At 35.8% G+C, this 25,630-nt stretch overlaps 1 protein-coding gene across 4 annotated transcripts in view; it reads right to left on the reverse strand.

The window, feature by feature from the left end:
• Window positions 1–13,009: 13,009 nt before the first annotated feature.
• Window positions 13,010–25,630, reverse strand: part of PHIP (pleckstrin homology domain interacting protein) — a 122,500-nt gene continuing 109,879 nt past the window's right edge. The window contains exons 34-40 of one of the 4 annotated variants that reach the window (XM_069598043.1): window positions 25,245–25,298; window positions 24,837–24,986; window positions 21,545–21,697; window positions 20,782–20,945; window positions 20,065–20,324; window positions 19,309–19,506; window positions 13,010–15,414 (exon numbers count right to left, since the gene is read on the reverse strand). In XM_069598043.1, coding sequence (XP_069454144.1) covers window positions 14,780–15,414; window positions 19,309–19,506; window positions 20,065–20,324; window positions 20,782–20,945; window positions 21,545–21,697; window positions 24,837–24,986; window positions 25,245–25,298 — 1,614 coding nt within the window. In that variant the 3' untranslated portion in view covers window positions 13,010–14,779. Of the gene's footprint in view, window positions 15,418–19,308; window positions 19,507–20,064; window positions 20,325–20,781; window positions 20,946–21,544; window positions 21,698–24,836; window positions 24,987–25,244; window positions 25,299–25,630 lie in introns of all 4 variants that reach the window. The other 3 variants (XM_069598042.1, XM_069598045.1, XM_069598044.1) reach the window with 3 other exon arrangements.

The raw sequence follows: 25,630 nt of genomic DNA on the forward strand, positions 1-25,630 counted from the left end.
TGGAAAGGATTTATCAGGTCTACAGACATATGAGTGCCAATCCCGAGGTCCCTGGAATATACTAGAATGGTAAATTTGACCTTTTGGCGGGGGGGGGGGGGGGGGGGGAAGTGCCTCAGATTATCAGTAGAAAGTTACAACAATTAGATGGTGCATTTGGAATGAACACTTTATCAGTTGGAAAATGTTGCTTTTAAAGCGTTCAAGAGGGAACAGCAACAGAATAAAGATACTAAACAAAAAGACACTTTTCTGGAAGCATCACTGACTTCTCAGAAGCAAGTAACTTAAAAGACAGGTTAGTCACCATTGCGGAGGGGATTAAAGTCATCAAAAAAATACTGCCCTAGGCTAAAACATGGAGAAGGCAATGGCAACCTACTCCAGTACTCTTGCCTGGAAAATCCCATGGATGGAGGAGCCTGGTAGGCTGCAGTCCATGGGGTCGCGAGGTCGGACCCCACTGAGTGACTTCACTTTCACTTTTCACATTCATGCATTGGAGAAGGAAATGGCAACCCACTCCAGTGTTCTCGCCTGGAGAATCCCAGGGACGGGAGAGCCTGGTGGGCTGCCATCTATGGGGTCGCACAGCGTCAGACACGACTGAAGCGACTTAGCAGCAGCAGCAGCAGGCTAAAACATAAGAAGAAACAAAAAGAAAAAGCCAAGAGCCTCTCACAGGGAAGAACGAGAGGAAGACTCTGATGAATGAACAGGCCCAGGGCCTCCTGGGATTTGAGGTTCAGTTCAGTTCAGTCGCTCAGTTGTGTCCGACTCTCTGCGACCCCATGAACCGCAGCATGCCAGGCCTCCCTGTCCATCACCAACTACCCGAGTTCACTCAGACTCACATCCATCAAGTCAGTGATGCCATCCAGCCATCTCATCCTCTGTCGTCCCCTTCTCCTCCTGCCCCCAATCCCTCCCAGCATCAGAGTTTTCCAGTGAGTCAAGTCTTCACATGATGCGGCCAAAGGACTGGAGTTTCAGCTTTAGCATCATTTCCTCCAAAGAAATCCCAGGGCTGATCTCCTTCAAAATGGACTGGTTGGATCTCCTTGCAGTCCAAGGGACTCTCAAGAGTCTTCTCCAAAACCACAGTTCAAAAGCATCAATTCTTCAGTGCTCAGCTTTCTTCACAGTCCAACTCTCACATCCATACATGACCACTGGAAAAACCATAGCCTTGACTAGACGGACCTTCATTGGCAAAGTAATGTCTCTGCTTTTGAATATGCTATCTAGGTTGGTCATAACTTTCCTTCCAAGGAGTAAACGTCTTTTAATTTCATGGCTGCAGTCACCATCTGCAGTGATTTTGGAGCCCCAAAAAATAAAGTCTGACACTGTTTTCCCATCTATTTCCCATGAAGTCATGGGACCAGATGCCATGATCTTCGTTTTCTGAATGTTGAGCCTTAAGCCAACTTTTTCACTCTCCACTTTCACTTTCATCAAGAGGCTTTTTGAGGTACCCAATTCTAATTACCCCATAGGAGCCCTGGGTACAACTGACAGTCGGGAATGAGCTGATTAACTTTCTGATAGACCTCACTCTGAAATATAGTTTCTCATACATGCCAGAATGTCCAATTACTCTTTCTGGCCAAGACCTCCTTTGTATACTAAATGCTCAAGTGATAGAATACACAGGTTCTTCCCTATTACAATTCCCCACTGTCAGTGATCCATCCACAATCCTGTGGAAAGAGAGATGAAGACCCCTCCAGGCTGCTTCTGCTTCCTTGCCCTTCACTATTGTCTTGTCGCTCGCACGGTTCACTGAACCAGGGTAGATAAGGCACGACCAGAGAAGCTGGAAGAAGACTCGAAAGAGCCGTGGGGACTGCAGACGTGTTTATTGTCTCTGGGCAGCAGCTGCTGGGAGTCCTCAAGTACTACGGATACACTAGGACAGAGCAAAAGTAGCTCATGGCCAAGTGGGCACACAGGTGCAGGGCTATAGCTGTTGCATAGCCATGCAAGGTCAGCAATCTTGTTGTTTACTGAACACAAGGTAAGAGGGGGTGAGGGAGTGGGGAGAGCCTGACTGATGTCCTGTTGTCTAGATATTTTCCCCACAACTATCTCCCGGATTTGCTCAAACTCACGTCCATTGAGTCAGTGATGCTGCCATATAACCATCTCATTCTCTGTCGCCCCCTTCTCCTCCTGCCCTTTTCAGTCTATGTCCCAGCCACTAGTACTGAAGAGGCTGAAGCTGAACAGTTCTATGAAGACCTACAAGACCTTCTAGAACTAACACCAAAAAAGATGTCCTTTTCATCACAGGGGACTGGAATGCAAAATTCGGAAGTCGAGAGATACCTGGAATAACAGGCAAGTTTGGCTCTGCAGTACAAAATGAAGCAGGGCAAAGGTTAACAGAGTTTCGCCAACAGAACACACTGGTCATAGCAAGCACCTTCTTCCAACAACGCAAGAGACAAATCTGCATGGGGACATCACCAGAAAACGGTCAACACCGAAATCAGATTGGTTTTCTTTGCAGCTGAAGATGGAGAAGCTCTATACAGTCTGCAAAACAAGACCTGGAGCTGACTGTGGCTCAGCATGAGCTCCTTATTGCAAAACTCAGGCTTAAATTGAAGAAAGTAGGGAAAACCACTGGACCATTCAGGTATGACCTAAATCAAATCCCTTATAATTATACAGTGCAGGTGACAAATAGATTCAAGGGATTAGGTAGACTGAGTGCCTGAACAACTGTGCAAGGAGGTTAGAGCGCGGTCCACTGGAGAAGGGAGTGGCAAGCCACTTCAGTATTCTTGCCTTGAGAACCCCATGAACAGTATGCAAAGGCAAAATGATAGGATACCAAAAGAGGAACTCCCCAGGTCATTAGGTGCACAATATGCTACTGGAGATCAGTGGAGAAATAACTCCAGAAAGAATGAAGGGATGGAGCCAAAACAAAAACAATACCCAGCTGTGGATGTGACTGGTGATAGAAGCAAGATCCGATGCTGTAAAGAGTAATATTGCATAGGAACCTGGAATGTCAGGTCCATGAATCAAGGCAAATTGGAAGTGGTCAAACAAGAGATGGCAAGGGTGAACGTCGACATTCTAGGAATCAGCAAACTAAAATGGACTGGAATGGGTGAATTTAACTCAGATGACCATTATATCTACTACTGTGGGCAGGAATACCTCAGAAGAAATGGAGTAGCCATCATGGTCAACAAGAGAGTCCAAAATGCAGTACTTGGATGCAATCTCAAAAACGACAGAATGATCTCTGTTCATCTTCAAGGCAAACCATTCAATATCACAGTTATCCACGTCTATGCCCCAACCAGTAACGCTGAAGAAACTGAAGTTGAACGGTTTTATGAAGACCTACAAGATCTTTTAGAACTAACACCCAAAAAAGATGTCCTTTTAATTATAGGGGACTGGAATGTAAAAGTAGGAAGTCAAGAAACACCTGGAATAACAGGCAAATTTGGCCCTGGAATGCGGAATGAACCAAGGCAAAGACTAATAAGAGTTTTGCCAAGAAAATGCACTGGTCATAGCAAACACCCTCTTCCAACAACACAAGAAAAGATTCTACACATGGACATCACCAGATGGTCAACACCGAAATCAGATTGATTCTATTCTTTGCAGTCAAAGATGGAGAAGCTCTATACAGTCAATAAAAACAAGACCAGGAGCTGACTATGGCTCAGATCATGAATTCCTTATTGCCAAATTCAGACTTAAATTGAAGAAAGTAGGGAAAACCGCCAGACCATTCAGGTATGACCTAAATCAAATCCCTGATGATTATACAGTGGAAGTGAGAAATAGATTTAAGGGCCTAGATCTGATAGAGAGAGTGCCTGATGAACTATGGAATGAGGTTCGTGACATTGTACAGGAGACAGGGATCAAGACCATCCTCATGGAAAAGAAATGCAAAAAAGCAACATGGCTGTCTGGGGAGGCCTTACAAATAGCTGTGAAGAGAAGAGAGGCGAAAAAGCCAAGGAGAAAAGGAAAGATAAAAGCATCTGAATGCAGAGTTCCAAAGAATAGCAAGAAGAGATAAGAAAGCCTTCTTCAGCAATCAATGCAAAGAAATAGAGGAAAACAACAGAATGGGAAAGACTAGAGATCTCTTCAAGAAAACTACAGATACCAAGGGAACATTTCATGCAAAGATGGGTTCGATAAAGGACAGAAATGGTCTGGATCTAACAGAAGCAGAAGATATTAAGAAGAGGTGGCAAGAATACCCGGAAGAACTGTAGAAAAAAGATCTTCACGACCCAGATAATCACGATGATGTGATCACTAAGCTAGAGCCAGACATCTTGGAAACTGAAGTCAAGTGGGCCTTAGAAAGCATCACTACAAACAAAGCTAGTGGAGGTGATGGAATTCAGTTAAGCTGTTTCAAATCCTGAAAGATGATGCTGTGAAAGTGCTGCACTCAATATGCCAACAAATTTGGAAAACTCAGCAGTGGCCACAGGACTGGAAAAGGTCAGTTTTCATTCCAATCCCAAAGAAAGGCAATGCCAAAGAATGCTCAAACTACTGCACAATTGCACTCATCTCACACGCTAGTAAAGTAATGCTCAAAATTCTCCAAGCCAGACTTCAGCAATACGTGAACCGTGAACTCCCTGATGTTCAAGCTGGTTTTAGAAAAGGCAGAGGAACCAGAGATCAGATTGCCAACATCCGCTGGATCATGGAAAAAGCAAGAGAGCTCCAGAAAGACATCTATTTCTGCTTTCTTGACTATGCCAAAGCCTTTGACTGTGTGGATCACAACAAACTGGAAAATTCAACAGATGGAAATACCAGACCACCTAACCTGCCTCTTGAGAAATCTGTATGCAGGTCAGGAAGCAACAGTTAGAACTGGACATGGAACAACAGACTGGTTCCAAATAGGAAAAGGAGTACGTCAAGGCTGTATATTGTCACCTTGCTTATTTAACTTCTATGCAGAGTACATCATGAGAAACGCTGGACTGGAAAAGACAAGCTGGAATCAAGATTGCCAGGAGAAATATCAGTAATCTCAGATATGCAGATGACACCACCCTTATGGAAGAAAGTGAAGAGGAACTAAAAAGGCTCTTGATGAAAGAGAAAGAGGAGAGCGAAAAAGTTGGCTTAAAGCTCAACATTCAGAAAACGAAGATCATGGCATCTGGTCCCATCACTTCATGGGAAATAGATGGGGAAACAGTGGAAACAGTGTCAGACTTTATTTTGGGGGGGCTCCAAAATCACTGCAGATTGTCATTGCAGCTATGAAATTAAAAGACGCTTACTCCTTGGAAGAAAAGCTATGACCAACCTAGATAGTATATTCAAAAGCAGAGACATTACTTTGCCGACTAAGGTCCGTCTAGTCAAGGCTATGGTTTTTCCTGTGGTCATGTATGGATGTGAGAGTTGGACTGTGAAGAAGGCTGAGTGCCGAAGAATTGATGCTTTTGAACTGTGGTGTTGGAGAAGACTCTTGAGAGTCCCTTGGACTGCAAGGAGATCCAAGCAGTCCATTCTGAAGGAGATCAGCCCTGGGATTTCTTTGGAAGGACTGATGCTGAGACTGAAACTCCAGCACTTTGGCCACCTCATGCAAAGAGTTGACTCACTGGAAAGACTCTGATGCTGGGAGGGATTCGGGGCAAGAGAAGGGGACGACCGAGGATGAGATGGCTGGATGGCATCACGGACTCGATGGACGTGAGTCTGAGTGAACTCCGTGAGATGGTGATGGACAGGGAGGCCTGGCATGCTGCGATTCATGGGGTCGCAAAGGGTTGGACATGACTGAGCAACTGAACTGAACTGAACTGAACAGGAGGTGGTAACCAAAACCATCCCCAAGAAAAGAAATTCAAGAAGGCAAAGTGGTTGTCTGAGAACGCCTTACAAATAGCTGAGAAAAGAAGAGAAGCCACAGGCAAATGAGAAAGGGAAGATTTACCCATCTGAATGCAGAGTTCCAGAGAATAGCAAGGAGAGATAAGAAAGCCTTCTTAAGTGAACAATGTAAAGAAATAGAGGAAAACAATAGAATGGGAAAAACTAGAATCTCTTTTAAAAAAATTGGAGATACCAAGGGAATGTTTCATGCAAAGATAGGCACAATAAAGGACAGAAGTGGCAAGGACATAATAGAAGAGATTGAAAAAAGGTGGCAAGAATAGACAGAACAGGCACAAAAAAAGGTCTTAATGACTGGGATAACCATGAAGGTGTAGTCACTCACCTAGAGCAGACATCCTGGAGTGTGAAGTCAAGTGGGCCTTAGGAAGCATTCCGATGAACAAAGCTAGTGATGATGGAATTCCAGCTGAGTTATTTAAATCCTAAAAGAATAATGCCTTAGTTACCATGTACAGTTAATGCCTTTTAATATTTAAAATGTTAGTAACCTTATTTTGGTATATTATTGGTGTATCCAAATTAACTTCATAATTTCTAGGAGTAGCTCTTTTAAGAATTGTAATCAATAACTAGGTTTTTTTTATCCATCCATCTTGACATTTTGTGGTAAATAAGAAATGATGTAATAAATTATATTTATGGTTTAAATAATAAAAAAAAAAAGATGATGCTGTTAAAATCCCAAAAGATGCTGTGGAAGTGCTGCACTCAATATGCCAGCAGATGTGGAAAACTCAGCGGTGGCCACAGGACTGGAAAAGGTTAGTTTTCATTCCAATCCCAAAGAAAGGCAATGCCAAAGAATGCTCAAACTACTATACAATTTCACTCATTTATAAACTATTTCCCAAATTCACAGAAAACAGAGAAACTAAACTACTATTACTTCTAAGTAAGACATTAAAAACAATCTTACAGAAGCAACAAACACAAGTATTTTAAGAATTTCAATTCATATAATTAAGACAAATCTTGGGCTTCACTGGTGGCTCAGTGGTAAAGAATCCGCCTGCCAATGCAGGAGACACAGGTTCAATCCCTGATCCAGGAAGGTCCCACGTGTCGTGGAGCTACTAAGCCCATGTGCCATGATGACTAGCAATGAAGATCCAGGAGAGCCATGAATAAATAAATAAAAGTTAAAAACAAGACAAATCTTAGGCCAATTAAACTTACATGGAGTATAATGTAAGGGTATTTTTTCTAAGTGAGAACTCAGTCTTGGTGTCTCATGAAGAGACATCTTAATCTGAAGCCCCTAAATTTCTTATGCTGGTCTGACTAGGTAAGTTAGCATTACTCAGATGTTTTTATAACATCATCAGTTATGTTCTGTAGTATGTCAGCTTGAACATAATCTTCAGGATCTTCAGGTAACCTAAAACTCTGGACTAATATTAAACTAAATCAATGGATAATCATTGAGTACCTATTTGCAATGATTGGTAATCACTGAGCACCTAATTGTAAGATTCAATACTGAAATATTGCCTCGCATAATTTTAAGTTCATATACATCTGCTTGTTATGTACTATGGAGGGGCTATCTTTGGGTCATATATGTAATGGACATGTTTATTTTTCCAAATTTAAGACTTTAAAATTATGTGTATTCGTGAGCTTTGCACCCTAAAAAAAGGCTTACGTATGACACTTTTCAAGTTACTTTCAATTTTCTCTGAAATCAAAGTTATTTTGGTTAAAATTTATAATTAATATTGGTAGCTGACCAAGAACATATAGTGACAGAAAAATAAAACTGAGTATCAGGATAATGGAATGAGTTTTTCTAGGACAAAGAGTTTTGTCCTGAAGCGTCTATATGCTCCAAAATGTGAAAAACAAGTACATTAAAGTAGCAGAGAGAACGTAACCAGAAAATAAACTAAAGTGTGTTAAAAATTTGACAATTTCCCTAGCTTTGATGCACTTACTCACAAGAAGGGAAGCAGGAGCTTGTAAAATCTCTACTGCTAACTACTGTCAAAACCAAACTAGAATTTGGTTTTCTGTTACAATAATCATGTTCTTAAAGAGCTTGAAGAGAGACTGAGCTGCTCTTTAACTCTGCTTGGATTTTCCGTATCTCATCAGAGTAATTTGCTTTGCTTTGACTTTACAATATCCTTTTTATTAAAAGACCAAAATAAAACAAATGTTTCCATTTGTCAAAGATCTGTTTTCTTAAAATAGTTCTACATTCTGTATTTAAATATTTTATTTTTAATTAAATGGGAAACGAACTACTATTCTCAGACACAAGCGATTAAATTTCCTCAAAATCTTTTGTTCTTGCTTTCCAAAGATTGGTTCTTAAATAGACATTTCAGGATGCACTTTACACTGTCTTTGAGATTCCTCAGAGCCCTTTGGAAAATCATAAACTTTTGTACTTACTACTAGTATACAAATATTTGAACTCAATTCACAATTTATGGTGTGCTACAACAGTATCATTGAAACTAAGGGTTCAGAAGATCTCATACATATTACAATAATGTCATGGCCACAAGACATTTGCCTGAAAGTTACACATTAAATCGCATATGCAGGGGCCAAATAGAAAAGCCACGATTTGAGCCCTGAGTACACAAGACAACATACACGTGAGAAATAACCATGAACTCTCTGATTTGAATTGGACCTTGCACAGTCATCAGTGTTTGTTTGTTTTTTTTTTTAACTTTACAGATGAGAAGAGTGAAATTCAAGAGGTAAAATGATTCAACTCCAAACCCAGTTCTTCCCATGACAATTGTGTTACCAACAACACTCTATTATCAACATGCCTAATATATTAGGCAAAAAGGTACTGAATTGAAACTTTCCACTCTTTTTCCCACCCAACAAAACCCCAAAAGAGCAATCAATATATGGTAAATATGTTAAAAGCAAAGAGGTTACAAATACACGGTTTTCTATTGCAAAGAACAGAAATTTTGAGCTTTGGCTTTTCATCTTGTTCCCAAATAACAGACAAACTTAGCCTAGAACATACAGTTGGTACTATTACAAAACAGACACTAGTAAAATGTAGTTGCTAAAAATAAACTTTTTCTTGGCCGGTTCTCCTAAGTAAAACTAAGTATTAGTATATCAGCATGCTTCAGGAAAAGGTACTGGGAAACATCTGCTTTCCTCAACTTAAAAATTTGTTTTATACAAAGTCATTTAAACAAAATTACTTAAGGAGAAATGATCACTAAAAACACAAAGTATCTCGTGCTTAACTGGAATTGTCATTTATTATAGTCTTGTACTCTTTGTACTGAAATTGAGATTCTCAGGATGTCAATAAAAATGTATACTGATCTGTCTAGAAAAACAGCCAAAGCTTTACAAATCTCATTTTGTATAACTGCTTAACAAATGAAATGTTTTCATCATTCTTCCATTTAATTTTCCTAGAAATTTCACTTCATATTTTTGAGAAAATACTTAAGTGAACTATTCCTTTGAAATATATCTCACATAAAAGTTTGAATATTGAATTTATACCTTGTATGGTAACTTATTCATAGTAGCAAATCAATGTAGTGTCACAATGAAAAGCAAATACATTTCTAACCTTTGGGGGTTTCTGGAATTAAATTACATTAGGAGATCCACTGGAAAAGGAAATGGGAAGGTTGCAAAGATTCAGACACGACTGAGTGACTTAACTTTCACTTTTCACTTTCATGCTTTAGAGAAGGAAATGGCAACCCACTCCAGTGTTCTTGCCTGGAGAATCCCAGGGACGAGGAGCCTGGTGGGCTCCCGTCTATGGGGTCACACAGAGTCAGACACGACTAAAGCGACTCAGCAGCAGCAGTAGGGGACCCACAATCCTTTAATTAGCTAACATATTTTAACATTTTGCTAAGCAGACAAGGCACTGGGAACACTACTGTAACAGCATTTATGTAATACCTCTTGAAATTATGTACTGAGTGCTTTTCATGTTACAAAATAAAAATAAAGAAAGGAGGCTCTACAAAATAGTTTAGAAAAACAAGTTTTCTATTTATTTAAAAATAAGTTTGTAGTTACTACATTGCAGGGACAGGAATTCTTACACATACATTCTAGTTTGTATAAAAGGATTCAAAGAATTATGCTTCAAAACTAACATAGAAAGTGTCCACCTAACAGTAAAGAAAGGTCAATCAATATGTACAAAAAGAAAGGGCACTGCTATTCTGGTGTGAGACTGTCATTTATAACATGATACTTCAGGTTTCCAGAAAGAAAAACCAAAGACCTCAATAAAGCTAAATAATTAATTTCTTTTAAAACTCTGTTACTTATTACATACAACAGATTTGCTTGTGTTTAACATTGTTTTCTGTACAAAATAAGCATTTTAATTTGAAAATGTGTCAGTTTCAACATTAACCCTCTAGGTCAGTTACTTTTCAAAAATTGAGCTACATTCTACACGTCTAAATATCATGTGACAGGATTTAACAGTTGTCTAAAAGATCTTTAAATAAGACCTCATCTTCTTGCAGTTTTAATATGGTCCAAAAATGTAACTTTCTATTTTCTCAATTTATAACCTTTCATTGTGATCAATCAACACAGCACAATCTTAAAAGTAACGAGCATGTATACATCTGCATCATAGGTGTGTGTACTATTTATCATCTCAAACCTATTTTCTTAGCTCCTTAAACGTAGAAACTCAGAGCCACCCACTATTATGTATTTGGTTTGTGCCATATAAGGTTAATTTCCTGATGATTTTATCTGCATTAAAAAAGTATTTAAACACAGAGCTATCAAAACTAAAAATAATATATATATATATTTATAGCTCATAATATTTTCTAATTGTTTTATTACAGTGTGTACAAGGTTAATATCTGGAGCGTCAAAAGTGGTACTTACAGTCTTCTGACTCAATGTGACCTCTTCTTGGGTATTGTACATAGTACAAAATGACTTTCCATCTGGAGTGCTTAGCTCAGTATAATTAAGAACAAAAACAGCTTCTCAATAAATGTAACATTTCGTTCAAATCACTTGGAAACTTGGGACCTGAGAGGAACTGCAAGGAGGGAAATGAGGAAAAGGTGTATTTTTCAATTTTAGTTGGAAAATAAACTGTCACCTAAATTTAACTAAACCACTTCTCAACCTGTTTTAAAACAAACTTAAAAAACTAAATATTGGATAATCCACAGAGCATAAAACTACTTCCCCTTTTGTGACTTTTAAAATCATGTATTTCCTGCATATAAAGAGGACACTTCTAGCCCTTTTAACACTCAAGTATCTTGGTCCTTTCAACCTACTCAAAAATAAGTTTCAGGTGAACAATTCAGAATAACAATTTGTCTTCATTAGGTAGAAAATAGTCAAAATTGCTTCCAGTTGAAATCTGAGAGAGAGGTATATATGCATGTATAAAATGGAATGCTAGAGTTAAACACTATAAACTGCAGAAGCTAATTTATATTACAAATCATATATCAAAACATGTAAATAATGCTATCATTATAAGCTAAAAATGTTACCTGACTACTTTTGTTAAAATGTCTGATTAATCTACTGCATTGCAGATAAGGAAGAGTTTAAAATGTTAATATACATGCTACAAGAATCTTTTGTTGATCAGTGTATATTACATAACTCATGTCCAAGTGATACTAGATTCAGCCAAACTTCGCGTCTCAGATATGACCTAAGCAAGCTCACAAATACTCTGCACATTTATTCTAAATAAATTTAAAGAGGAAGATCATTTTGTTACAATACTATCAAACAGTCTTCAAATTTGTGATGTGCAAAAATAAAAACAATGAAAACAAGGCCAAATCTTTAGTTCATGAATATATGCAGAAAACGGTCCAATGCCATAATAGCAGACTGAAAACAATACAACTTTAAATAAGAGTGTATGTCTACTGCCCAGAGGTATCGGACTGTAATCAGACTGTTTAATCTGCTCATCTACAACATTCTCTAATTTTATAACATTTCACTGGAACTCGAGAATGTTGGGGTCAAAGGAGAGAATAGTATTAGGGTTAGGTACTTAAAAATACAAAAACTGATTTACATTTTTCTAAGAATGTAACCACAAGTTGTATTCTGAAACTTTGAATAAACTTAGTATTCTTTTATTGCTCACCTAAGACAACTGCCAACATTTCCTTTGACCTATAAACAGTATATACCTGGTGTTAACTGACTCAAAGAAGAGATTCTTCTAGTGGTCAAACAGAACAAGACTATGGTGATAACTTAAATTTCTCAATTCAACTTTTGCAGTGTATAGAAGCTAAATTATAAAACTATTAAAATCTAGACATACCTGGTTATTACTAATACATTTTAAGTGTTTCAATTACAAAGAAGCTGATCCAAGTCATTTTTGCCTAGGAAACCAGTGTCTAACAATATGCAAATAAGGTCATAAGTATATAGTGTCTTCAGAATGTATTTAGAATAATACATTTCCGCCTTGCAGGTAAGATGGTAAATACTCTTTTTTTTTGCTCAAGTGTTAGAACTAATACACCCTACTAGCAGTAAATTTCACTCTTAAGACTGTGTACGCTCTTCCCTTCTCTGTACACACCTTAAAACTATACACATATTTTTTATAAAACTTGATTTTATAGCCTTATTTTCTAATACAATGCAGATACCATCAGGAAATTACATGTTTCAAATAGATTGCCTTCAAAAGCAACAAATTAAGGACTTAATTTTCAAACATACACACTATTATATTCCATAATGGTGTAACTGAGAGACTCGTTTCACTATACAACCAAGCCATCCATTTCTGCATTATGAAGAGTTTAACTACTGAACTTTAATTATATAGTTAAATATATTTGTTAGAAAAAAATAAATATACAAAAAACCTGAAAAATTTGAAATTATTTTCAACTGCAAAATCACAGCAATCCAGTTAAGATCTGGAAAATGGTTTACTTAATTTCACAGGAGGATTTCTGTACAAATTTAGTTACAAACAATCTAAAAAGCCCAAATGCATGACTTTCCATTCTTTTTCAAGACATAATCAACTGACAGCTAACATTTATCCCTACCAGAAATATTACAGAAATAATTATGTAATGTATTTTGCCAAGGTTCAATTAAAGACTTTATTTTTCTACACCAGGGCCATGCTGATACATATTTTCCCCATCCTCGCTTTTTAAAAATGTAGTATCTGAAAATTTTGGTTACATTTTTGTACCATACCAGTCCTCAGAAAATACTACATTCTTTAAACTTTTTAAAAAATGGACAATAATCTTTAAACAATAGAAATGGTATTTATGTTGGTTTTTAAGGTATAAAATAACTGTACCATAAACAAATAAATAACTGCTTTCCTTTTCCATAGCAGTACATATAGCAATACATTCTCCTAAGTCATATAGTTATCATTTACAATAGACAACTTAATTTTACTAATGATGCAAAAAATAATAGAATACAAGGCACAATCATTAAATGGAATTTTTCTTGGGTGTATACTGACATACCAGCGTGAAGGATACCGTAAAAAGTGCAGAAAAAACACAATGTGCAATGAGACCACTGTATAAAACATGATTGCATAAAAAGTGATTTGGCCTATTTTTAAACCTTTAATAATTGAAAATAACCAATCTTCCCCTTAAAATTAAACTATAAAGTATGACATTTTAAAATTATTTTTATTCTACCACTATCTAAAAAATCCTGATAAAAGAATTTATACCTGGGTAATAGCATATAAGTATGTGTTTGTATATATATTCAATTATACCCATTTGTCAATATATACACATACACACACAGACACATTTCTTTGTAAGTCATTTTAGCCTATTAGATATGTCTAAAGTTTAGAAATGACATTAATCCAGATTAACAAGTAAACATCAAATCCCATACCTTTTTCCTGTTATTTTCCTTGAATCCTTTAACCACTTAAACATTTTCTCTAAAACATCTCTGTCAAAGGACCCACCAGTGCATTATTTTCTACTATTAGTACCAAAAAAAGATACATCTCAGCATAACTCTTTAATAACTTGCTCTTTAGAATAATATATAGCCTTTCCAATATTGAAAAAGTGTATGCTGTCCTGACAGTCAAAAACAGGCTTTCCACTGCACTGATTCTCAGTCTTTGGCACAATAAACAGAGATTGAGTGATTGACATAAGAATCAAGGTCTGAAAAATTAGACAGTCAAATGTTTTCCAATGTGGATATGATTCCTTTTCATCAGTACATTTTTCTCTTAAGTTTGGCAGAAATGGAATACAGCAAAAGCCTCCTCTAGATTCTCTGTAGATGAACATTCTATAATTAAAATTAAACTTTTCAGGGTATCAAATGGTGGGAATTTAAAATTTATCTTTAGAGGAAACACAATTCTTAATTCACTGCTACTCTGGTTAACACCTGTCCTCCTAGGGGCAAGACTTCTGTATAAACAGAAATGTACCTGGCTTGGTCAAAAATAATTCATTTTAACATAAAATGCTCTATCACTAAGGAATATTATATGCTCCTTAAGAGTGTAGCAGAACTGTCTTTTCCAGAAATAAATTGGGAGTTCATTATAGAGCCTCAATTTCTTTTGCTTTGAACAGTAAATGAAATGAATGTTGAAATGCATAACCTATCTAAGGGCAATAAATAGCAAACATTTAAAATATATATGTATATATTTATATATATATATTCATTTAAAGAAGTGAAGTGTCTTGTAAGTTTGTTTGTTTTTTTGCAAATCAAATCATAACATTCCCATATCCGTCATAGCAGCAAGGAAGCAGAAGCCTTAGTTCTACATACTCCTTAACTGTACCTGCTTTATAGATTTTGAAGTAAAATATTTTGGTGCAAGTTACCACCCAATTAAATTAGCTTTTGCTTTTTCAGTCAACTTTCGGACTCGTCCTCTACTAGAGGTTCCAAAAGTCAAAGAAGTGTCTTCAAACAACAGCTGCCTTTGCTCCTCTTCAGAGTCATCCTCATTATAGAAGGCTGTCCTTCGACCTTGATTTCTAGTTCTCATGTGAGGTTCAGAGCCTTTAAGTTCCTCAAACTCCTCTTCCTCATCCATGGGATCATCTGTCTTTTTTCGGTTACTTCTCCTTAGCATTTTAACACTTGTAGGAACTATGAGATCTGAGTCTAGTTTTTGTGTCTTCATCTTCCTTTTGGGTTTTCTGCCGCCACGACTCTTTTTCTGTAACAAATCCTCCTTTACAATATTAGTTTCAGATAGAAAACTGCAGGTTGAGGAAGGAACTACTTCATCCCTGATGGGATGCACGCTATTTTGCTCCGCATCTTCAGGCTTTGTGTACTGGAGCTTTTTGGGCTTGCGACCCCTCTTCTTGTGTGTAACTTCACCACTGCTGTTATTAACTTCCACCTTAGGTTTCCTCCCAGGTCCCCTCTTCACAAGCTTAGATGGCTGTCCTCCATGGCCGTTTACTTGAATGCTTCCAGGTACAAGAGCATTGTTTCTACAGTCTGCTGAAAGGCAACAACAGTGCACTTAATATACGAAATTGCTCTCTTATCTGACCCCCAAACTAGTCAGTAAGCCCACTGCTATACTTACACATAATATAATCCTAATTTCTTTTTTTTCTAGTTTGAGAAAAAGAACTGACAAAAAGCTAATAGTTTAATGATATTACTGATCTTCTATTTAAAACTCACAGAGGAGAAACATCGTTAATGAAGTCACTGACGACTTGAGAAGAGAGAAATGAAAATCAGCAAATAAATTACCTAAGTTAATTCTGCAAATTATGATAAAGCTAGAATTAGCCAAGTTTCTTACTCCTACTACCTTTACTACACATTCTAATGTATGAGCATTGTTTTCATTATACAAAGTAACCCTGTTTACTCATATGGAACTTCACCATAACAAAACATTTTAGGGTCTACTTCATTAACAGGATTTTCCTATATTCCTACTGTCAAGTAGCTCAATTACGGAAAATAATCTTAGCATAAAATCTATGACCTTTACGCTTTGTAATCTGAATAAATAAGCGTTATCATCGCCTCTACTTTCCTCTAATCATTTTTGCTACTACAGATGGAAGTGGAAAAAGGGACTATCAAAACTGGAATGATTCTAATGCTTATTTAACCCTCGATTGGATGTGATGACCATGACCTCTCTGATGTCAGAGAAGAATTTATACTCTAAATATTTCTTTACATTCCTCGTAAGTAACAAAGGATTTCCTTTTCTACTAACTCCTACGCAAAAGGTTTGAGAATACATCTACTGGAATAATTTATACCAGTTGTTGTCCATAAACACTACTATGGCTCTGATACATCTATCTTTTTTACAAGAGTAGAAATAAATTACTCTTGCTCACAGAATTTTTAAAAGAGGGTTAAGAAAAACAGCTAAATGGCAGTTTTCGTCACAAGCTCTTTTTCTGGAACAGTCCCATCACCTATGTTACTGAATGGCAAATGACTGATTTACCACCGTAAGCAATACTAGCTGCACATATCAGTCACATCCACTATGTGTGTCACTATCGTCGGGATTAAAATCCCATTATAACAAACTCCGTAATAAAGGCTATTATGCTTTATTTTAAAAAAATCTGAAGATCAAATTTTAGATTTGTAGGAACTGCAAATCATGAACTGCCTTTCTATGGTAAAAAAAAATAAAAATGCTTATTACCCTTTCAGATGAAGAAAAAGATGACAAACATGCACTACCACTTTTTTCTTCCAAAATTCTACACTTTGTGACATTAAAGAGAATGTTTCTTCATTTTTTGTCCTGGGCTTCAATCACAGAGTGCTTTGTAAATTTCAAGAAGTAACTGTCTCAGAGGAGGAGCATCTGAGCCAAGAGCAGGGGAAGAAGGCAAAGCCCTCCAACCCTGACCCCACAGTACTAACAACTTTTCTTCAGATTAGTGGTTCTGCCTAACAGGGGAGTGGTGAATGTGCGTGTGCATAAAGCAGGCAGCTATTTTCCAACAAATACCCTTAATTTGCCTGAGGATTCTTTAAGGGTCTGTGCTATCTTTCTGTTTGTTTTACACAGGACTACTGGCAAATAAATATCCAGTCAATATATCCTACAGAAGTTCTACAGACTGGCTTCAAGAACTCTAGGAGGTAAGGGGGTGGGATGGGGTGTAGTAGGTAGGTGCGTGTGTATGTTAGTCGCTCACTGGTGTCTGACTCTTTGTGACTCTATGGACTGTAGCCCACCAGGCTCTTCTCTCCGTAAGATTCTCCAGGCAAAAATACTCGAGTGGGTTGCCATTCCCTTCTTCAGGGGATCTTCCCGACCCACGAATCAAACCCAGGTCTCCTGCCTTGCAGGTAGATTCTTTACCATCTGAGCTACTAGGGAAGCCCTTGAATTGGCCCAAACTTTGTGTGGATATGCCTATGTGCATTTTTGGGGGGAAAAAACTACAAGGTCTTCAAACTTGACAAAATACATTACCTAAAAAGGTTAAGAATCAATGTAGTTCTTTTAAAAAGGAATTTAAGAGCTAAAAAGCTTTTGAAATCATTCATTTGGACCTGTACTATCCTGTGATAGTATTACCACTAACCATGTGGCTACTGAGCACTTGAAATGTAACTGCAATTGAGGAACTCAATTTTTAATTAAATTTGAATACTGAGGCAGTGTACATTTTAAAATACTGATTATACATTGAAATGATATTCTGGATATAATGGAGTAAATAAAACACACTGTTAAAACTGGTAATTTCACCTGTTTGCTGTTGCTATATGTGGTTACAAGAACACATGTGGCTTGTATTGTATTTCAATTGTAGAGCACTACTCTTGTTTCTAATAGTTAATTCAAGTGCCAACAAAGTCATCATTAATGAGTTATGTAATAGCTTATCGTATTTCTGTACTGTACTGGCATATGTAATACCCAAAACCTATCAACTGAATTGGCTACTGAACCTCCCCTATTGTAATGCTAGAACCAATTCTCTACATACATTTGATTTCTCCAGAATTCAGGACTAACAGAAGCAAGGCCAATAGAAAACATTCAAAACTCTGAATTCAGTTCAGAAAGGAAGCTAATATAAAAATGTAAAAACACTCACATATAAAGTCATTTGCTGATTTATTTAAACATTGTCTACTATATACTAAGTACAGGTAATTAAAACATGAGCAAACATGAGTTTAGATTCTACTGGAGATAGACAATGTAAAAAAGAATAACTCTATCAACATTACAAGGGCCACAAAGGCAATGAATAGGAAACAACCAGTAGGGGAAAAAAAATTCAAACAAAGGAAGAAATGACAAGAATATTTAGGGACTTTCAAGTGGTTTAGGATGGCTGGGACAGAAAAGGGAGAAAGAAAAGTAAGGACAGCTGCAATGTTAGGCAACATTGTTATACAAGACTCTTCACTACTTGGCACAAACAACATTACATTCTGATTCCATGTGTGACTTGAAGGAAGGGAAGGATCTTAACTCTGTGTGTGTGTGCGTCTTGTGCACATGATGAGAAAGGTCACTGAACAGTGGAAGATGGACTGAGTAACGAAGAGTTGAGAACTGAGGCAGGGATAGCAGTTATGAGAGCATGACAATTTGTGGAAGTGAGAATGGAACAGAGGAAATGGATTTAGGAGATGTTAAGGAAACAAGAAAGAAACAAGCAGATTTGGTTGCTAAAGAGAAGGCTAGGATGACTCACTGATTTTAAGCTTATTTAGGTGGGTAGATCCCAAAATCATTAATCAAATGGGGTCGTTTCAGTACAAAAATTAAATTGTGAGAGGTTTCTTGGGGGAATACTGAAAAGGAAATGGTCTAGACATACTCTGGAAGTCATGACAAAAAACGCATATCCTTGAGCTGTCTGCTACCAAGAAGACCTAATTGTTTTAACATGTCATAGGTTGTATTTTATCAGTTACTTTCTCCATCCTTCAAACATAAAGGCTTTACAATGAAAATCTGCAGACAAAAGAATCTGGAAGAATTTAAGAATATGGATTATTTAAAGATCAATATGTTGAATTCTGTGATGGAAAAAACTTGAAAAAAAGAAATATTAACTGCTATACTGGGTTTACTAAATTCAACTTATTTAAACTTGTTGGAGATACTTTTTTAGGTTCTGTAATAATTAAGTTAAAAACTATTAAATCTGTATCATTAAAAGCCTTTGATTTTAGAATATGATTTTATTTTTCATACAGCAAGTTTTTCTTGGCTTTTAAAACTTAATACCGTTTGCTTTTGGTATGAATCAAAAGATGTCTCAGTAAATTTATCAACTGATACAGAATATATGACTTTTAAATGAGCGACCTAAAAAATGAATGTAAGTGTTATCTCCAATAGAATCATCATTTGTAAGTCTACGGTACCTTGCTCAATGACAGGTGATGACTTTGAGAGAGGGGGTGTCTTTGAGAGCACAGATGATTTCATTTTACGTTTGGCTGGCTTTTCCTTTTCCATATTTTCTTTTGTAGAATTATTCCTAGTGCCATGACTAAAATTGGACTGACCAGGACTTGAAAGAGTATTCAAGGTTTTGGAATGTTTCACAGAATTCTCTAGAACTAAAACACACATACAGGAGATTACAAGCTAAGAGTTAAATTATTTAACCTTCAAACAAGCAAGAAGGTTAAGATTACTTCTAATGTGAATTATGTGAACTAGCCAATAAGACAAAACCTGGAGGATGCTTAAACCTTCTGTAAGAAATCTACTTTCAAAAAGGGAAAAGGCTTACATAGTAATTTCAGTCCTTTCAGAAGCTATCCAGTTACCAAAAGATTATCAAGGCAAGTGCTGGCAAACTGCTATCGAGTCTGGCTTCCAGGATTTAAACTTAGGCAGTTTGGATCAGATTTGCCATTTTTCCCACCATTTTAAGCATTATCTTATACTGACACTCCTAAACCTCACTCAGTATCTTTTGTCAATAAAACAAAATTTTTTTTAAAGTGCAAAAATGATAAAGAAAAGTAAAACTAATTATAAAGAAGAGTAAAATTCCACTGTCTGCTGGAATTTACTAAATCTAATATATCCCATTTGGCAAAATAAGTACTTAAATTAAAAAATGCATTATATATATACACTTCCGTTTAGAAACTGTAGGTGATTCTTACTTGTTTTCCCCGGCACTGCAGATGTGTTAGCTTTTGAAGTAAAAGTCTTTGCTGCTGAAGAAGTAGATGGTTGCTCAGTGGTAACTGGATCTACCACCACTCGATTGCTTCTGGTTCGAACTACAGAACTGGATTCCGTTTTCCCATTTATCTGAGCAGTATTGTGCCTTGGTGGTATTGACCGTGTAGGTGCAGAGAATGGAGAGGTAGTAATATCTGACTTCAGTTGGGGTTTTAAGATCCTCTTTTTCCTTTCAGGGCTGTAAATAAAACAGTATCATTAGTCATTCTTATAATTCTATAGGGATGAATAAAATAGTTTTATAATACTGCTGGATTCAATATTTGTACTGTTATGAAATATGTTAAAATATGAGATTTGTAGTGGATTTCATATGGTTGTGAGCCTTTGAAAAGTGAATATTTAGTGAAGGATTGCTGTAAATGCTATAGTTATATGACAGAAAGCATGATGCCATCACTATCCTAAAAATGCTGTTTAACTGTACAGATTTAGCAGTTTGAATTTAAGCACTTACACTAGTATAGCTTTAGTTAAAAGATTAAAAATCCTCCACATCATAGGAACTTGCATGTCAAATATATCATTCTGCAATATAGGGAATAGTAAAGGAAGTATTAAAAAACACCAAGTTCTACCACTTAGATGACAAAGTTATATAGATCAGTTGATGATATTTAAAAGAAATCAAATACCTTGATGCGGCACTACTGGAAACAGAACTGCTTCTATTTCTTTTCCTCCTCCTTTTTGTTATTGTATTTCTTTTATGAAAACGAAGGGCAGATTTATAATCTGATAAAACTGAACTAATGTGTTCTTCAAAAAAAGCAGATAGGCGCAGACTCATGCTGTAAATCTGTAAAGAAAAATAACTGTTCAAACATTCTGCAAAGAAAATGGCTGTTCAGAAAATATTAACATATAAATTTAAATATTTTTCTAGCAAAAATTTTTTTGGAATTTAAAATGTTGCTTTTTCTCAATCTCTTTTGACAAACACTAAAACTGAAGCATTATTAAAATTATTTTTTTATTTAGCATTATGACAAATTATTTCTGTATTTGGCCAAAAAAAGTTTTACTCATTTATAGTTTTACTCATTTTTTTTTAAATTATATGAGCATTATACAGAAAAAAACGCTCCTTTCCAGAAAGCAGAACATAGCTGAAAAAGTTAAGCACGTATACCTCTAACACGTATCAGGACAGTATCTATTCAACTACACGATCTTCAAGAAAAGTAACATTCCTTAACATTAAATGACATCAGGGTTTTTCACAAAAGGAATACAATACAAAGATGTGAATTCTTCTTTCCACTAGGTTAAGAACCTAATAGAAAGTTTGTCAACTTAGCTTTAAATTTTAATTAAACATAGGATTTAGTTACTTAACATACTTTTCTACTAATTTCATTTAATTTAGACAGAAAAAAAGGCAATTAAATTATATACCCTTGATCTTTTGCTTGGTGTATATGCTTTGGAATTACTAAAAATAAGTCTGACATCTTTACATAACTCCATTGGTGACTCATAATTCCCAGCCTCCAAAGTCTCTCTAACGGTAGCAAAATCCATTGGAGTGTCAATGATGTCTCTGTAGTCCTAAGAGAAGGAAAACAGGTCATACTATTAATAGTAATGATGATGCATTATTTCTCGTAAGAGAGATTCACATACAATTTCTGTGATGACTGCAACTACTAGAACTATTAAAAATCATTTATTTCCCTCTTCAAGGTTTCTTTTTTCCCAAGTCATTTTTTATTTTTTCACGTCCCTTTACCTTTTATTGCACAAGATTTCTCTCATTCAAGAACTTATAAATTCTGCCTTTTTTTGCCTTCAGAAACAGGTAAAGCATCGAGTTGTGTTGGGAAAAGGAGATTAAAACAAACTGAAAAACTCAGTTCTAAAACTACAAGTTTGATGTAAAAAAACCCAAAACTTTATGCTACACATAAACTCTTAAGGCTGCTTATTCACTGAAACATAATTGTATTTTTAAAACTGACATACAAACAATAAAAACAATGACAATATAACATCACATTAACGTGAAGGGCTTACTTCTGGTAACTTCAACTTCAGTAATACAATTAATACAATTGGGAACTTTGCACAAATCAAGAATTATGAATGTAAACATCTGCCACAAAGCCTTTACACTTCATTTTATGGAGGAAAGTGCAATCACTCAATCTCCCCTACTCAACCGTGTATAAAATAGAGCAACAAATCAGAAGTAATAGAAACAGACAAATGAAACGACAAAAAAGCAACAGACTAGTATAAAATGATCTGAATATGGTTATCTTTTAAGAGGAATAAATAATACTACACCTTTTCCATAGCCCCAGAATATGTAATTGCATTTTTTGAAATACAGTAACTTGACTCTAACCCATCAAGTTTAAATTATGATCAAATATGTTCGATCATAAAGCAAACAGTAGAACTGCCTTTTACCAACAGGGACAGTTTTTTTTTTTTTACAATCTGCAATGCCTTTTATTTTCATTTCTTGTCTTAACTGCACTGGCTACAATTTGCTGTACTATGTTAAATAGCGGTGGTGAGAATAACAATGGATATTTTTGCATCACTCACAATCTTATCTTAGGGGGAAAGCATTCAGTTTTTCATGTTTAAGCATAAGGTTAGCTGTAGGTTTTTTAACAGATGTTCTTTATCAAGTTATGAAGTTCCCTTTTATTTCTAGTTTTCTTAAGAGTTTGTTTTTATCATTAATGGTGGTGTTTTCTTACATTATGTAGGTCTAGTTGATATCCATTCATCATAGGGCCAACTATACTAATTATCTTACTTTTGGTATTCTTGATACTCTTTTGACACTTGGGGGGGCCATACAGGCCTAAGGAGAGACTGCCTCTTTTCGAGGACTAGGCAGTTCTTAGAAATAGCAAAGGGTTGTGCTAGGAATATATCTTTCATATGCAAACTGACCATGTCCTTAAGCAATTCTCACACACCAACCAGTATTTCCTCTGCCCTGAATCATCCTGGGTCAGGAATTAATATTAAGACAACTAGAGACCACTCTCCTACCCTGAAGTCCACTGGAGTAATTCAAACTAGCCCATCTTAAGCTGGTGACTAGGCCCAGCCTTGCCTCTCATGGAAATCTCTGGCCTAAGGCTCTGGCCTAAGGTTTTCCTTTCCTCCTATCTTCTGCAACCTGACTAAAACCTTATGCTTGCCCTGAGCCTTAAGTGGCATCTGGTGAACCCCTCTCTGGGACATGCAAGTATAATAAATTTCTTCCTTACAAGACTCATTCTCATTTCCTCCCACGGCCACAATGATTACAGCGTACCATACCCAATGTGTACATTCTTAAACGCGCCCTGAATTTTGTCAAATGCCTTTTCTGCATTGATATGATGTCATTTTTCCCTTAGTAATAGATTACAATGATTGATTTTTAAATACTGAACCAGCCCTTATATCCCTGGGGAAAAAACCCACTTAGGGTACAAAACCATTTTTATATACTGGTGAATTCTATTTGCTGATATTTTATTAGGAATTTTTGCATTTTCTTCTTTAGTACTGTTTTTGACACCACAATAACTGGCTTCACAGAATGAGTACAGAAGCATTCCTTATCTTGAGAAAGTGTAGAATTTGTGTTAATTTTTTAAACATCTGGCAGTTTTCAGTGAGGACACCTGGGCTTAGAGATTATGAAATACATATTTGGGCTTGCAAGAAACAAAAGGGAAATCCACAGGCTCCAAAAATAAAGAGAAATGAAAACCAGAGGACTATAGCATTAGCTTATCTCTTCTAAGAGGTTTTCGGATGGTAGAGTTTGAATTAGTCTCATTTATCACATTGTAGGAATTAAAGATTTATCTTCTAAATTTAAGATTACATGTTTCTTGATTTTTAAATGGTAAGAAAAGTCATTTTATGGTATCTATCAGTGAAATTTCTCTGTTTTCACCATTGCAAATTAGAATACATACATAACAAAACTTATTATAAAGCCACAACAGATAACACAACCAGGTCATGATCTCTTATAAAAAATTTAATTTTCATTTGAAACCATGAATGTCATCTGAACCATACAATCTTTAATAACTGAAACAAGAATACAAAAATCACTCAAAATTAAATTTAGATTGCTAAGATTGCAACCAAAAAATAAATACTTATAACATGTTTACTCAAACTTTCTACCATGAATTCCATAAAAATCATAAACTGGCATAACCTACATATACAATAATACCACTTTACATTTACATAGTGTTTCAATTTAAAATCTATTTTAGTGTTTAATAATAAGTAGTAATAGTCTCATTCCATTTCTATAACTCTAATAATGATTGAGATTTTTATTAATCTCAGAGATTATAATTATTAATAATAAGTATTATTGTTTCCTAGATAATTTCCATAATAAATCCATAAAATGAGAATGGAAGAGGATATGGTAAAAATATACCAGATATAAAAACTAAGTGACTTGCTCAAAACTGCAGAACTGGTAAGAGGCGGAGCTGGGACAATAACTCAGTTCTTTGGAGTCTTAGTCCAGGGCTACTTCTGTTTTACCACACTGTTCAATTTAGATGCTCTACATAATCAGATGGATAATGGGAACATGTTTCAAATAAAAAGTAAATAAACTATAATCATAAAAATAAATAGTAAACTGTCATGTATAAGATACATATATATATACACAAAAATCATTTTCAGAAATACTTACTGGATATTCAAGAAGATCTACCGGCTGGCGGAAAGGCTCAGAATCTTCACATTGAAATATGAGATTTAACAACTCTTGACACTGTTTCTTCCATGCTTGAATATCGTAAGACTGTGCTCTATTACGTAATCTTCTTCTAGGCTGATGGTCCTAAATTAAATGTTCAAATATATCAATAACATAACATACAATACAATTTTCATTTTTAATTTTGGATAACTAGGTAATAATAGAGTAATTCAGATAAAAGAAAGCATCATTCATCTAGTTCTGAAAACCATGCATTTTTGTGATGGAAGCTGATTTAGACGTAATACTTAATCTATCTTTGAAACTACTAAAAGTAAATAAATTGCTCAGTACATTTTAATTCATATAAAGTACTTTGGTAAAACAAAAATTTATTACCTTCCTTTTCCGGGTAGAAGTTCCTGGCACATCAGCATCTTCTTTCTCTTCTTCCTTTGAAGCAAGAATTTATCAGATTAATAAAATATTCAAGGTTCCACTATACCCTACAGTCTTTTAATAGCAATTATCTCCTTTATATTTTGGAAAACCCATAGTATATATGATACTGTAACATTTAACTGACTCATTTTAAAACGTCTCCCTCCACCCACTGTTTAAAACAATTTTAACTGAAACAATTCTGACTCTTTTTTTTTTTAAGTTAACTGATAGCATTAGGCAAAAAAAAAAAATTTCTTAATAGCAGTTGTCTGAAAACTACTATGTGTAAATTTCTTTTTATATATTGGACACAACCAATGTAGTAATCGTAATGAAATATT

The sequence above is a fragment of the Ovis canadensis genome, chromosome 8, assembly GCF_042477335.2.
Source record: "Ovis canadensis isolate MfBH-ARS-UI-01 breed Bighorn chromosome 8, ARS-UI_OviCan_v2, whole genome shotgun sequence".
NCBI classification, from domain to species: domain Eukaryota; kingdom Metazoa; phylum Chordata; class Mammalia; order Artiodactyla; family Bovidae; genus Ovis; species Ovis canadensis.